The following is a 10999-nucleotide window of genomic DNA, read 5'->3' as shown; positions in this document are numbered from 1 at the left end:
AAGGGTTTCCGATCTACTTCGAAAGGCAAGGGTTTTTCGACCTCCTTCGAAAGACAAGGTTTATCTCCTCTTTTTGACGGAGAAATTTCTTAGTTTTGAATCCATGGTAGCAGATCTAATGGATTGTCGTGAAATTATTTCATTGGTGAAAATATTATCAAGTTTTCGAATATGAACAGATGAATCAGAAGGAAAACATCCTCACGGCTACAAAGGATCGTTAGATTGTCTCTCCAACAAGGCTGTAATTTTCAGCGATATAAGCGGGAGATGCTCCGTAGTGCAAGATCTACTCGACGATCGTAATTTTTATGAAGGAAAATTCTATTTGATTCAATATCTTATGTATTTGTTAACGTTGAATATCTATTGTAAATGTTGTATGACTTTTAATTAATGAAATATTTTTGCTATTCAAAAAAAAAAAGTGTTTAAGTCGAAATGATTGCGATAATGAGTATTTTAGTTAGAGTTTCGATTTGTTCAATTTCGAATCATCAAGTTTATGATGCAATTTAATTTTCGATCATGTTATGTCACCAAATCTATAATTTACTTCAAAACTATGTGATATTAACTTTACTTTTAAAAAAAAGACCATATAGCTTATAATCTATTAATTCTTTTGTTGCCCAAAATTTTAAATTTTAAAAAAGAAAAAGATAGATAAGTTAAAAATGATTACACTTCCAAAAATAAAAAAATAAAAAATTAATACACACATATCACTTAGAGAGTTAGAGCAAACACATTTGGCTTGCATACACCAAACACGTCACTATTTCTACATCTTCCTCCTTATCACAAGGTGGAAATTACAATACAACATCCTCTTGAAAATTATAAATACCAAAATTCCAATAATTTTCTATTTTTTTTTCTATAATTTTTCATATAATAATAAAAAAAGACAAATAATCCAAGTCAATAATAATAAGAAAACAGCCATATTTTGTCACACAAAAAGTCTTTTTCTTCTACACGCACTCATCTCATATAATGGCGGATAATCCAATATCAAAAATAACATCATCCAACCACACTTCATATTCTTCTTTCATTACTATAAACCAAATTCATTTCATCCATTTCTTCAATTTCTTCTTCCTTTTTCTTAACTTTTTCGTCTTCCTCTAGAATTCTCCCCCTTTTTTTCTCACCAATCTTTTTTTCCAGATCTTCCCATTAATTTTTAATTTCTGGGTATTTTTCTCTTCAATTTTATTGGTTGATTTCATCGATTTTTGCAAAAATGGCGGTTGCTATGGCTTCTGGGAGCTTAGCTGGAGCTCATACTCTTTGCAGAAGTAAAGATGTCCCTTTTTCTGCTAAGGCTGTGTTTGGTATTTTTTCTCGGAGGCTCTGCTTTTTTCCCCGGCAAAAGTATGATTTTATTTTTAATTTATTTTCTCTTTTATTTGTCATTTTTATAATGTTTAAAATGAGATGTTCAAGTGATATAGACAAGATTTGATCATGACTTTAACCAACTAAGCTAGCTAACATTCACGTATCACTTTGGGTGTTTTGTTAAATTTTGTTATGGTTTAGTATCATGTTAATTGATTGTTTTGATTGGGCATTGTTTGTTATATACTCGCTTTGTCTCTAAAATTTCTTTGGGAAAATAATGTTGGTGACCTTGGTGTAGCAGATAGTGCAGATTTAAATATATTGCAACATTGAACTGATATTGATGTTGTTAGTCGATTGCTTTGGATGCCTATTGCATATTATGTTAACTTAAATTTGATTTTAATACCAGTATGATTTTCACTATGAATCAGCTTAAAATTGATATTGTCAGTTCATTGCTATTGATGGGTATTGTATATTATGTTACTTAGCTTAAAATTGATTTTAATATTAGTTTGATTTTCACTATGAATCAGCTTAAAATTGATGTTAGTTGATTGCTTTGGCCCAAGTTTTATATATTATGTTGCTCAGCTTAGAATAAAGTCATAAACTTTAATATCAGTATGTTTTTCACTATGAATCAGCTCAGATTTGATAAATGGATTGCTTAGAAATGAAACATTTTTTAACATTACTGTTCTTTGTATCAGATTCTCGGTATTGACAACACCAATCTCTGTTAGTCCACAAGCATCTTTGTCTACAGCTGTGGAGGTATTATTAACTCAATTTATGGCTGTGGGTTGAATTCTATGATCTTCAGTTTGCAAATTATGGTTATGATTGTTTTCGTTTTGTTTTGTTAGGATGGAAGCTACCGAGAAACAGAAGATGTCCCGACCCCAAAGGTTATAATAGATCAAGATTCGGATCCAAATGCAACTGTTGTGGAGATAACCTTTGGTGATCGTCTGGGTGCCCTTCTTGATACTGTATGTTACCCAATTATGTTGCTTATTGTTGTTATTGCTATACTCTGAATACTCATATATACGATGATACAAATACTCACCCTGGCTAGGTTTAGCTGCTTTATTTATAGTTCAAATTACAGTATCATGATTCAATGTGACTTCTGATTCCGGACAGAGGGAGTATATATATTTGGTTTACTTTGATGGTTTTATTATTATAATTACTCTGCGAACTTGTGATTACTCTGCTATGGTACTCAATGCTACCATCACGTGATCATTTACAATCTGGTTTCCAGATGAGTGCACTGAAAAACCTTGGGCTCAATGTGGTGAAGGCAAATGTCTTTCTGGATTCATCTGGGAAGCACAACACTTTTGCCATCACTAAAGCGTATGTCTGGTGCCGTTATTTGGATTCTATTTTTATTGTTATTTTGCATTACTAATTGAAAATATGATTGTTAATTCTTTCTTTCCTCTTTTTTTTTTCCCGCATGCTCAATGCCAATTCTATGTGCTTTATAGTGAGTATGTGAGGCTTGCCAATTTTGTTATCTGTTTAATGTCTTTCATCATTTCAGTGTTTTGAGTTATTTTGTCTGTTTGTCAGCACTTAACAGCTTCTGCCAATCCTCTTTTTCTCCTTTGAATCCGTTGCTCGATATATTTGTTTTATAACTGAGATTGATAACAGATATGAGCTTTTGCAAGCTGTCAGATGTTTGACACCTTTACTTCTGCTGTTTTGCTCCTATGTTATGAAATTAAAGTTAATTTAATTATTTTTATATTAAGCTCTGCAAGCTCTTCTATACATTGCATTATCAACTGAGCATCTAAAAAAAAACTTGTTAGTACTTGTACTTGTAATTATTGTCACATGCTATTATGGACAGTGCAATGGTAATCATAATAAGAAATGCCCTTTTCATGTTTCAGATTGATTGCAGTTTTGCTCATGCACGTAATATTTCTATTTTATTTTTTAATTGGAAATCTGCATCCCTATTAATATAATGTGCTGAATTTTTTGTAGTGATACTGGAAGAAAGGTTGATGATCCAGAGTTGCTGGAGTCAATTCGCTTGACTATTATCAATAATCTGCTTCAATATCATCCGGTATTTCTATCTTTACCAAGTTTTTCTCAAGCTTGAGATTCATTATGATAGCAGAGGAAATCTAAATACTATATATAACTTATTGTGATATTCTCTTTTTTAGGAATCAAGTGAGCAATTGGCTATGGGAGCAACTTTTGGAATCTCGCCGCCAAAACAAGAGGTTGCACATCCAATGATCTTCAAACTTGATGTTATTTTATGAATTATGTCTTGGATTTTGCATTGTTCATGTAGTATTTGACAGTAATTGCATAATGGACCGTGTTGGTCAAGAACAATATTGTTGTACTTCTTTTTCAATCTCTCTTCCCTTTCAATAAAATACATTTTAAAAAAATATTTTTTCAAGGGGCAAATATTTGTTTTCCTGTTTTGCAATAAAGACATTTTTCAGGAAAATCCTGGTTAGATGAAAGAACAATCACATCAGTCAAGAACTCTATGTTATTAATACTAGTGCAAGATATCATAGCTGCCTTTATTATTCTCGAGTTCATTTTTTCATCAAGCTGTTTGACTATCTGTATGCTTTAGTTTACTTTGATCGCCTTTTTTTTTTTTTTTTTTTTTTTTTTTAAGAACATCAGGCATTGCAGAAAACATAAAGTCATATACCTCCCGTTTGATGGTTGGTTTCTTTTATTTATTATTTTTCCCCATCTCTTAACAAATATAAAATTGGGCAGGTTGATGTGGATATAGCAACGCATATAAGGATTAAAGATGATGGTCCGAACCGCAGGTAATGTGTTGCATGTTTGTTATACTTTATCTTTTGTTTATTTTTATTTTTTTATTTTTATTTTTGGCAACAATTTGACTTTTGTATTATTCTTATATCAACTTTGACCACAATTTTTTTACCATAATACTTCAACTATTGTTTTTTTTTTGGTAAATAAAGAATTTTATTACCAAAAGTAAAGAGTTACTACCCATAAAAGTAGCAACTTCAAGAAATGAAAGTTCAGTACATGCCCTCTGGGCCAAAGAAGCAACAAAATCAAAGCCCGAAGGCATTACAAAGACAACAACTACGGAACCTCTAACTAACAAAGGGAGAGGAAACCGAAGCTACAACCAAAAGTGGGTAATAAACCCAAACATCCAAAGATAACAAATAAGGTGAGTATAAAAAAGCATCAGCTTAGCTTGAAAGCATACACCATCCGCCAGCATCATCATAAGAAGCAGCTTGATAACAATCCCACAGTCAGTCTGCCACGACAGAACAACAACATGCATGCAGTACAAACCAGGACAAAAGATCGCAGCTATGAACCATCATCCAGCAGCACAAACATAAGGAGGCCCAAGCAAGGCAGAGAAGCATAAGATGCCACGACAAAGGTAGAGCAACAATTACCACAACAGAAGAGGCATAAGGAGTCCTGGTAGAAGCAACAAACAAGGTAGCAATAGGAATACCACCCACCATACAATCCAGGCCATCAACTAGCACCTCATGCTAGGAGACACCACCAAACACAAGGCAAGCTAAAATGACCAAGACTCAACCATGACAACCAACCTCCACTAAATAAAACAAAGGAAAAACGCCTTCCACCAGCATCACCATAAAATCCGCTTGATAACAACCCCGTAGACAGCCTGCCAAGACAGAACAATAGCATACATGCAGTACGAACCAAGCCAAAGGATCGCAGCCATGAACCATCAACCAGTAATACAAACACAAGGAGGCTCAAGCATAGCAGGGAAGCATAGGATGCCAAGACAGAAATAGATCAACAACTACCATAAAGGAAGAGGCATGAAAAGGAGTCTAGGTAGAAGCAAGCAACAAGGTAGTAATAGGAAACCACCCACAATACAACCTAGGCCATCAGCTAGCACCTCATGCTAGGATAGCATAAAAAATAGGGCCTCATCCCACTACACACCAAGCAGGCTAACAAAGCCAAAACTCAACTATTACAGCCAATCCCCCAAAAAACCATCCACCATCAATAGGCATAATCATAATATCACAACTAAATAACAACCCAGAAACCAGTTTTCTAGGACAACGGCATGGCAAGCATACAATACAAAACAAGACAAAGGATCGCTACCATGAATCATCAACCTACAACACTGATCACTAGGAAGCCTAAGCTGAAAAAGTAATGCAAAACGCCTAGATAGTAGTTACAACCAAAGAAGCAATTCCCAAATTACATAAAGATAATAAACGGAAAGCAGAAAGCAAAATCAACCTTCCTTTTACAGACAACAGGGATTACCTCAACCTCTACAAATCTGCAATTCAAGGGAGCTTCCACCAACCCTCGAGTTCAACCTCCAAAAAGAATCCCGCAAAATCCCCTGAGAAAGTCAAACCCAGGATAAATAGCAGCCCCTAACAACAACACGCAAGCCAGGGAGACTCCCAGCCACCCGCAAACAAGTTCAGAACACATCACCAACCTTGAGCCAGAAAATCGAGGGCTTAATCGCAACCCCAAAAGCCTGGAATCAGCCCAACAAACACCAATTTCAGCGATTTCCGGCTGCTGGGAAAAAGACCAGACCCGAAACACCACCCAGCAGCCGATTGAGAACAGAGCACAGCCCCGACAACAGAACGCCAACCAAGGGTTGAAGACAACCGTCGAATCTGCACTCGACGACCACTTTGAAGCGCACCCCAAACCCACTGAACTAGACCCGTCACCAGCGAAAAAGACCAGAAACAACAAAACTCCAATCACCGGCGAACTAGCCCAGAAATCGACATCATCCTTTGAACGAGAATCCAGAAAAACGAGGGTTTGATTTGAAAAATCAAAGCCCCAAAAACCCAGAATTAGCCCCACGAATGAAAAGACCAACACTTTCAGCAAATTCCAGCTACTGGGAAAAGATACGACTCGAACCACCGCCCAGCAGCCGATTCATACAATACAATCACCGGAACAAAGAACCCTTCTTCAATCTTGAAGGACGAAGAAAGGATCCGAGAGTTCCAAAAGCTCTTAGGGTTTGTATTTTGAAGAAATTGAAGAACAAAAATCCTGCTTCCCTAATCTAGCCCTTTGAAGAAGGAATCCGATGAAGGCAACCACCGGACCCTACTTCAAAGGGCTAGAGAGAAGCTAGAGATTCTCTCTCTAGAAACAAAACCCTTTCCCTAACTATTGTTTTTTTTAGATGATCTGTTTGACTTTTAACTTTACTAGGGCAGCAAACGCGCGCGATGCGCGCGTCATAGCTAGTCATATCTAGAAGGTTTTTTTTGGTTTGGCTTTTAAATCACAAATTTAGTTAAATTAACTATAAGAGAAAATATATAAACAACTATGTGGGTAGTATAAATGTTCAAGATAATTAACATTAATGAAAGCATAAAAGTAAATAAATATTTTAGAGGGTATAGTTGTCTAAACACTAATCATTAAAAGTAGCTTGTACATATTAATGAGGGTATGTATGTAAATACACATTTTGAAGGGTATAATTGGTATTACACTATTCATAAGAGTAGTTTTCTACTTTTTATAAGGTAGAGATTCACATAAGTTACTTTGGTCGTCTTTATTTTATACATAAGGTAAATTATAGTCTATGTGAGATCTTATTAAATTCATTTCTATATTAATAGTACAATGTTAATGTTTTAAAGATATTCATTGCCAACATGCCTACTTGAAGCAGGTCATCTATATAAGCTATTCCGTATATAAGAACAGAGGAAGTATATATTATAATGTTAAAATATCAAATTTATTCATTTATTTATTTAATTGTATAATATCTATCAATAGATGATAACAAATTAATGGTTTAAATTGTGAATTGGTAACTGTGAAAGTAAAGTTGTTACTGCTAAAAAGAACGGAGAAAGCCTGTGTATTATACTTATTTTGTTTACTACTTCGGATTAACTTTACCAAAAAGTGGATCTCTGTAATAGTCTATTGAACTAAACTTGTGGGATGAAATATATGTTCAAGTTTGTTTAATGAACTCAGTATACTAGGTTGAAGCTTTATTGCTTAAAAAGGTTACAACTGTTACAAGTACTTTTTCTTAAATATAGTTTCCATTCACTTTTGAGGTACAAAGCTGTGAAAATGTAAGGAGGCCTGCTGAACTATCTAAGGTCTTTGATAAGTATTAGGAGCTTTGATTACAAAAATGTACTTCCGTGTAGTGAGTCATACAATGCTTTTGAATTGGTCGCTTTTCCATATGTGTAACCTATTTGTAGATCTTTACTTCCTAACCTTCTTATCAAGTATTACTATTTTCTAATTGCTCCTTCAAATCATTGCTCAACATTTATATTTCTGCCCTGTTCTCCTTGCCTTGTGTTATCTTATTTTAGATTTAGTAAGTTTAAGTTCAGATTCAGATAAGTTAAGGTAAGATAAGTTCAGGTTTAGTTATTTAAGGGTAAAATTATTTAACTATTTATTAAGAGCTAATATGCTTCAATAGTTCAGACTAAATAAGTTAAAATTTTTATTTTCTCCACTTTATTTTCAAACAAGATAAACTCAGGACTAATAAATTTATAATTAATTCCTGACCTGACCCTTCCCTTATCTGTCTGTTCTTATTATCCATCCTTGCCCCTTTAAAGAAAAAAAGAAATAAAATAATAAAAATAGACCCTTGATGGGGTATAAGTGTATCAGCATCTAATCTACTACGTTAATTTGTGATTATGACCCTAAACTACAGATCTTTCAAGTGAATGATTACTTACTGCAGTTTTCCAGATATTTACTTTGTTAAAGGTTGTATTTAACAAATAATGTTCATCTTGCAGCTTGCTTTACGTTGAAACTGTTGATCATCCTGGATTGTTGGTGGACCTGGTGAAAATGATAACTGACATTAATATTTTTGTTGAATCTGGAGAATTTGACACTGAGGTAACTTTAACTATCTCAGCACTCTCTTTTGGAGTTGAGAGTTATTTCACTTGTTGGACATCTGCATATATGCTAGCAATTATGTATACTCCATACATTTTTTTCCTACTGAATGAAAAAAAATTTGGCTTGCTAATGATTGAATTTGGAGAGGTTCAAAAGTAAACTTTCAATGGCTTTGAAGAGTTTGTTTGTTTTTTGTTTGTTTGTTTGTTTTTTTTTTTTTTGTCTTTTAACTAGTGTAAATTTACTGAGCCTATCCTGTAATTCCTCGACTTGCTGTGAATTTTGCCTTTTTCGCTGTCTGTTGGCTGCTTTAATGGAAATTGAAAACAATGAAGGCGTAACTCAATCAACGCTTTCAATCAATGTACAGGGTTTACTTGCAAAGGCCAAATTTCATGTCAGTTATCAGGGTAAAGCCTTAATAAAGCCACTCCAGCAGGTAAAACTTTAACTAATGACATTAGATTCTTCAGTGAACATTTGTGGTTTATGTCAGTAACGCTAGTCTAACGAGTTGCAATTGCTTAGGTTGTTGCAAATAGTCTGCGGTACTTTTTGAGACGACCAACAACAGAGGATGCAAGTTTTTGACCTGTTGAAAAAACAATGAAAACTAATTGGACAGGTATATTAATGATTATGTCATCATGGTTCAACTATTGCAGCTATTCTTGGTTGAAACTGTTGTAAAATTCATCATATAATATGTAAGAAATTTAAACAAGCACATTTTTTATACAAAATTGATGTACCTGCTTCTGTAAAGTGATTTATGTGAAACTCAGAAAGTGAGTACACCCCTAGACAGATTTGGTCTTTGTATATTTGAGCTCCACATAATCCATGCAGAAATTTTTTAACTTTAATATATGTTCTCAAACGCTCAGTTTATGCTCTTTGTGATGGCTTAAGGATCCTTGGTTCTTCAGTATCAAGCCGCACAATATTGAAAAGTGAAGAGGCTCTCTGAGTCAAAAAAATAAAAACCAACTGATTCACAATTGAGGATTGGTTTGATGCTTGGGTTTATAGTCATTTGGGTTTATTTATAAAAATTTTGCTTGGAAGTAACTTGTATATGTGAGAAGACAAGTCTTATAGTTTTTCTTTGGCACAAAATTCCTTAAAACAATTGAATTTAAGTCCTTTAGGGGGCGTTTTGTATAGTAGTTTTAGATGTGGGAAACGGATTGACTTTAGTGTTTCCATTTCTAATTGTTTGGTATGAGTTAAAAGTAACAAATATCGTTTTCAAAAGGGTAACAAAATCTCCCAATTTGTTACCCTTGACAAACTAGTGGAAACAAAATACGTCTCCTTACTCAATCACAATCACCTCAAATTGTTTCCAATCCATTAGGATACCAAACATATAGTAAAGGTAACGTTTATCATTACCCTTTTCCTTACTTATTTGAATCCTTTCCGTTTCATTTACAATGTTTATACCAAACACCCCCTTAAAGTAAAGTTAATTACAGAGTACGAACTAAAAAATTAATTTAATTTGATCCTCATCTTTTCATAATTTTGTCAAGCAAGGGTGAAATGGTGGGTAATAATGATGATGAATTGTTTAATTAGATATTTAGTTCTTAACTTGAAGGTAGTTAAATTTATGGAATTGCTTAATGAGGTAATTTTACTGGTAGTTTTCATATTAAACAATATACATTGGGTCTTGAAGAGTCTTCGTGGAACTAATATATTGGAACTAAATCATCTTTGTGGTGTTTGATTTGAAATTAACTCACAAATATACATTGGGTCTTGAGCATTGAGCAAGGCAAAGGGTGCCTATCCACCTCCATCAACTACCAATTCAACCACTGCTATTAAACATAAATGCGCAAACAAAAGATTGTAGATATCTGTTATGTATCCGTATGAAATCATAACAATAGAAACCAACAGTTCATACATCTACAATAGAGCACCAGACAGTTCCTTAAATGAATCCAATATCATATCACGCTAAAGAAAAGGACTTAAATTGTTTCTGCACACTGAATACATAATGAATCTAGAAAAGGAATGAACCATCAAAATCACTAACACAATGAAACTTTTACACAAGTCTCTAAGATCACATGACTTGATATTCCGAGGAATGGAAGCAGTACAACAATTGTCCTAATATCACAGCAAAAGAAACAATGTTCTAACAAAAATTTATTACTCTAAAAATCTCAAGTGGCTAACTTGTTAGTTGATAGAAGCCATGCTTATTATGAGTTATGTACCTTTGGATCTTTCTCGGGATTCACTAAGTTCTCAACATAAGTATCTGCATAAAATATTCTAGTTGGATTACCAACGATCCTTCCACAAGTCTCTTTCTGCTGACTAGTAATGTCATAAGATATCAGTTTCGTTTCAAAAAAAGATGAAGTTAGAGCGAAAAGTTTACCAGAGTGTTCATCATAAGTAAACCTTGAAACTATTGCCAAATAGATCTGTTGAAAGAAGTTATATGTATCTAAACTCGAATTTAGGCTATTGTACAGCTCCCACCGGCTTTGGGGCACGCGCTGTCCAACATCCTCTCTCATAATCCATATGCTGCTACTCTCAGCAGAAATACCAATTACTGCTAAAGACTTGCCAAAAGTAAACAGAAACTTTAACATTGTCCTGTTAGGCAATTCAA

The 10999-nt window shown here is 34.0% G+C and overlaps 1 protein-coding gene across 1 annotated transcript; it reads left to right on the top strand.

Annotated features, from left to right (window-relative positions):
* The first annotated feature begins 974 nt into the window (after positions 1-974).
* Positions 975-9215, top strand: LOC110713116 (ACT domain-containing protein ACR11-like). The gene is made up of 10 exons (XM_021891576.1): positions 975-1383; positions 2070-2133; positions 2226-2351; positions 2633-2727; positions 3373-3457; positions 3561-3620; positions 4147-4202; positions 8238-8343; positions 8720-8788; positions 8878-9215. Exons 1-10 carry the CDS (start codon positions 1253-1255, stop codon positions 8938-8940), a joined length of 855 nt encoding a protein of 284 aa, XP_021747268.1. The 5' UTR covers positions 975-1252; the 3' UTR covers positions 8941-9215.
* Positions 9216-10999: the final 1784 nt, after the last annotated feature.

This window comes from Chenopodium quinoa, unplaced genomic scaffold (assembly GCF_001683475.1).
Source record: "Chenopodium quinoa cultivar QQ74 unplaced genomic scaffold, ASM168347v1, whole genome shotgun sequence".
Lineage (NCBI taxonomy): Eukaryota > Viridiplantae > Streptophyta > Magnoliopsida > Caryophyllales > Amaranthaceae > Chenopodium > Chenopodium quinoa.
This window is presented reverse-complemented; position numbering and strand designations above follow the sequence as displayed.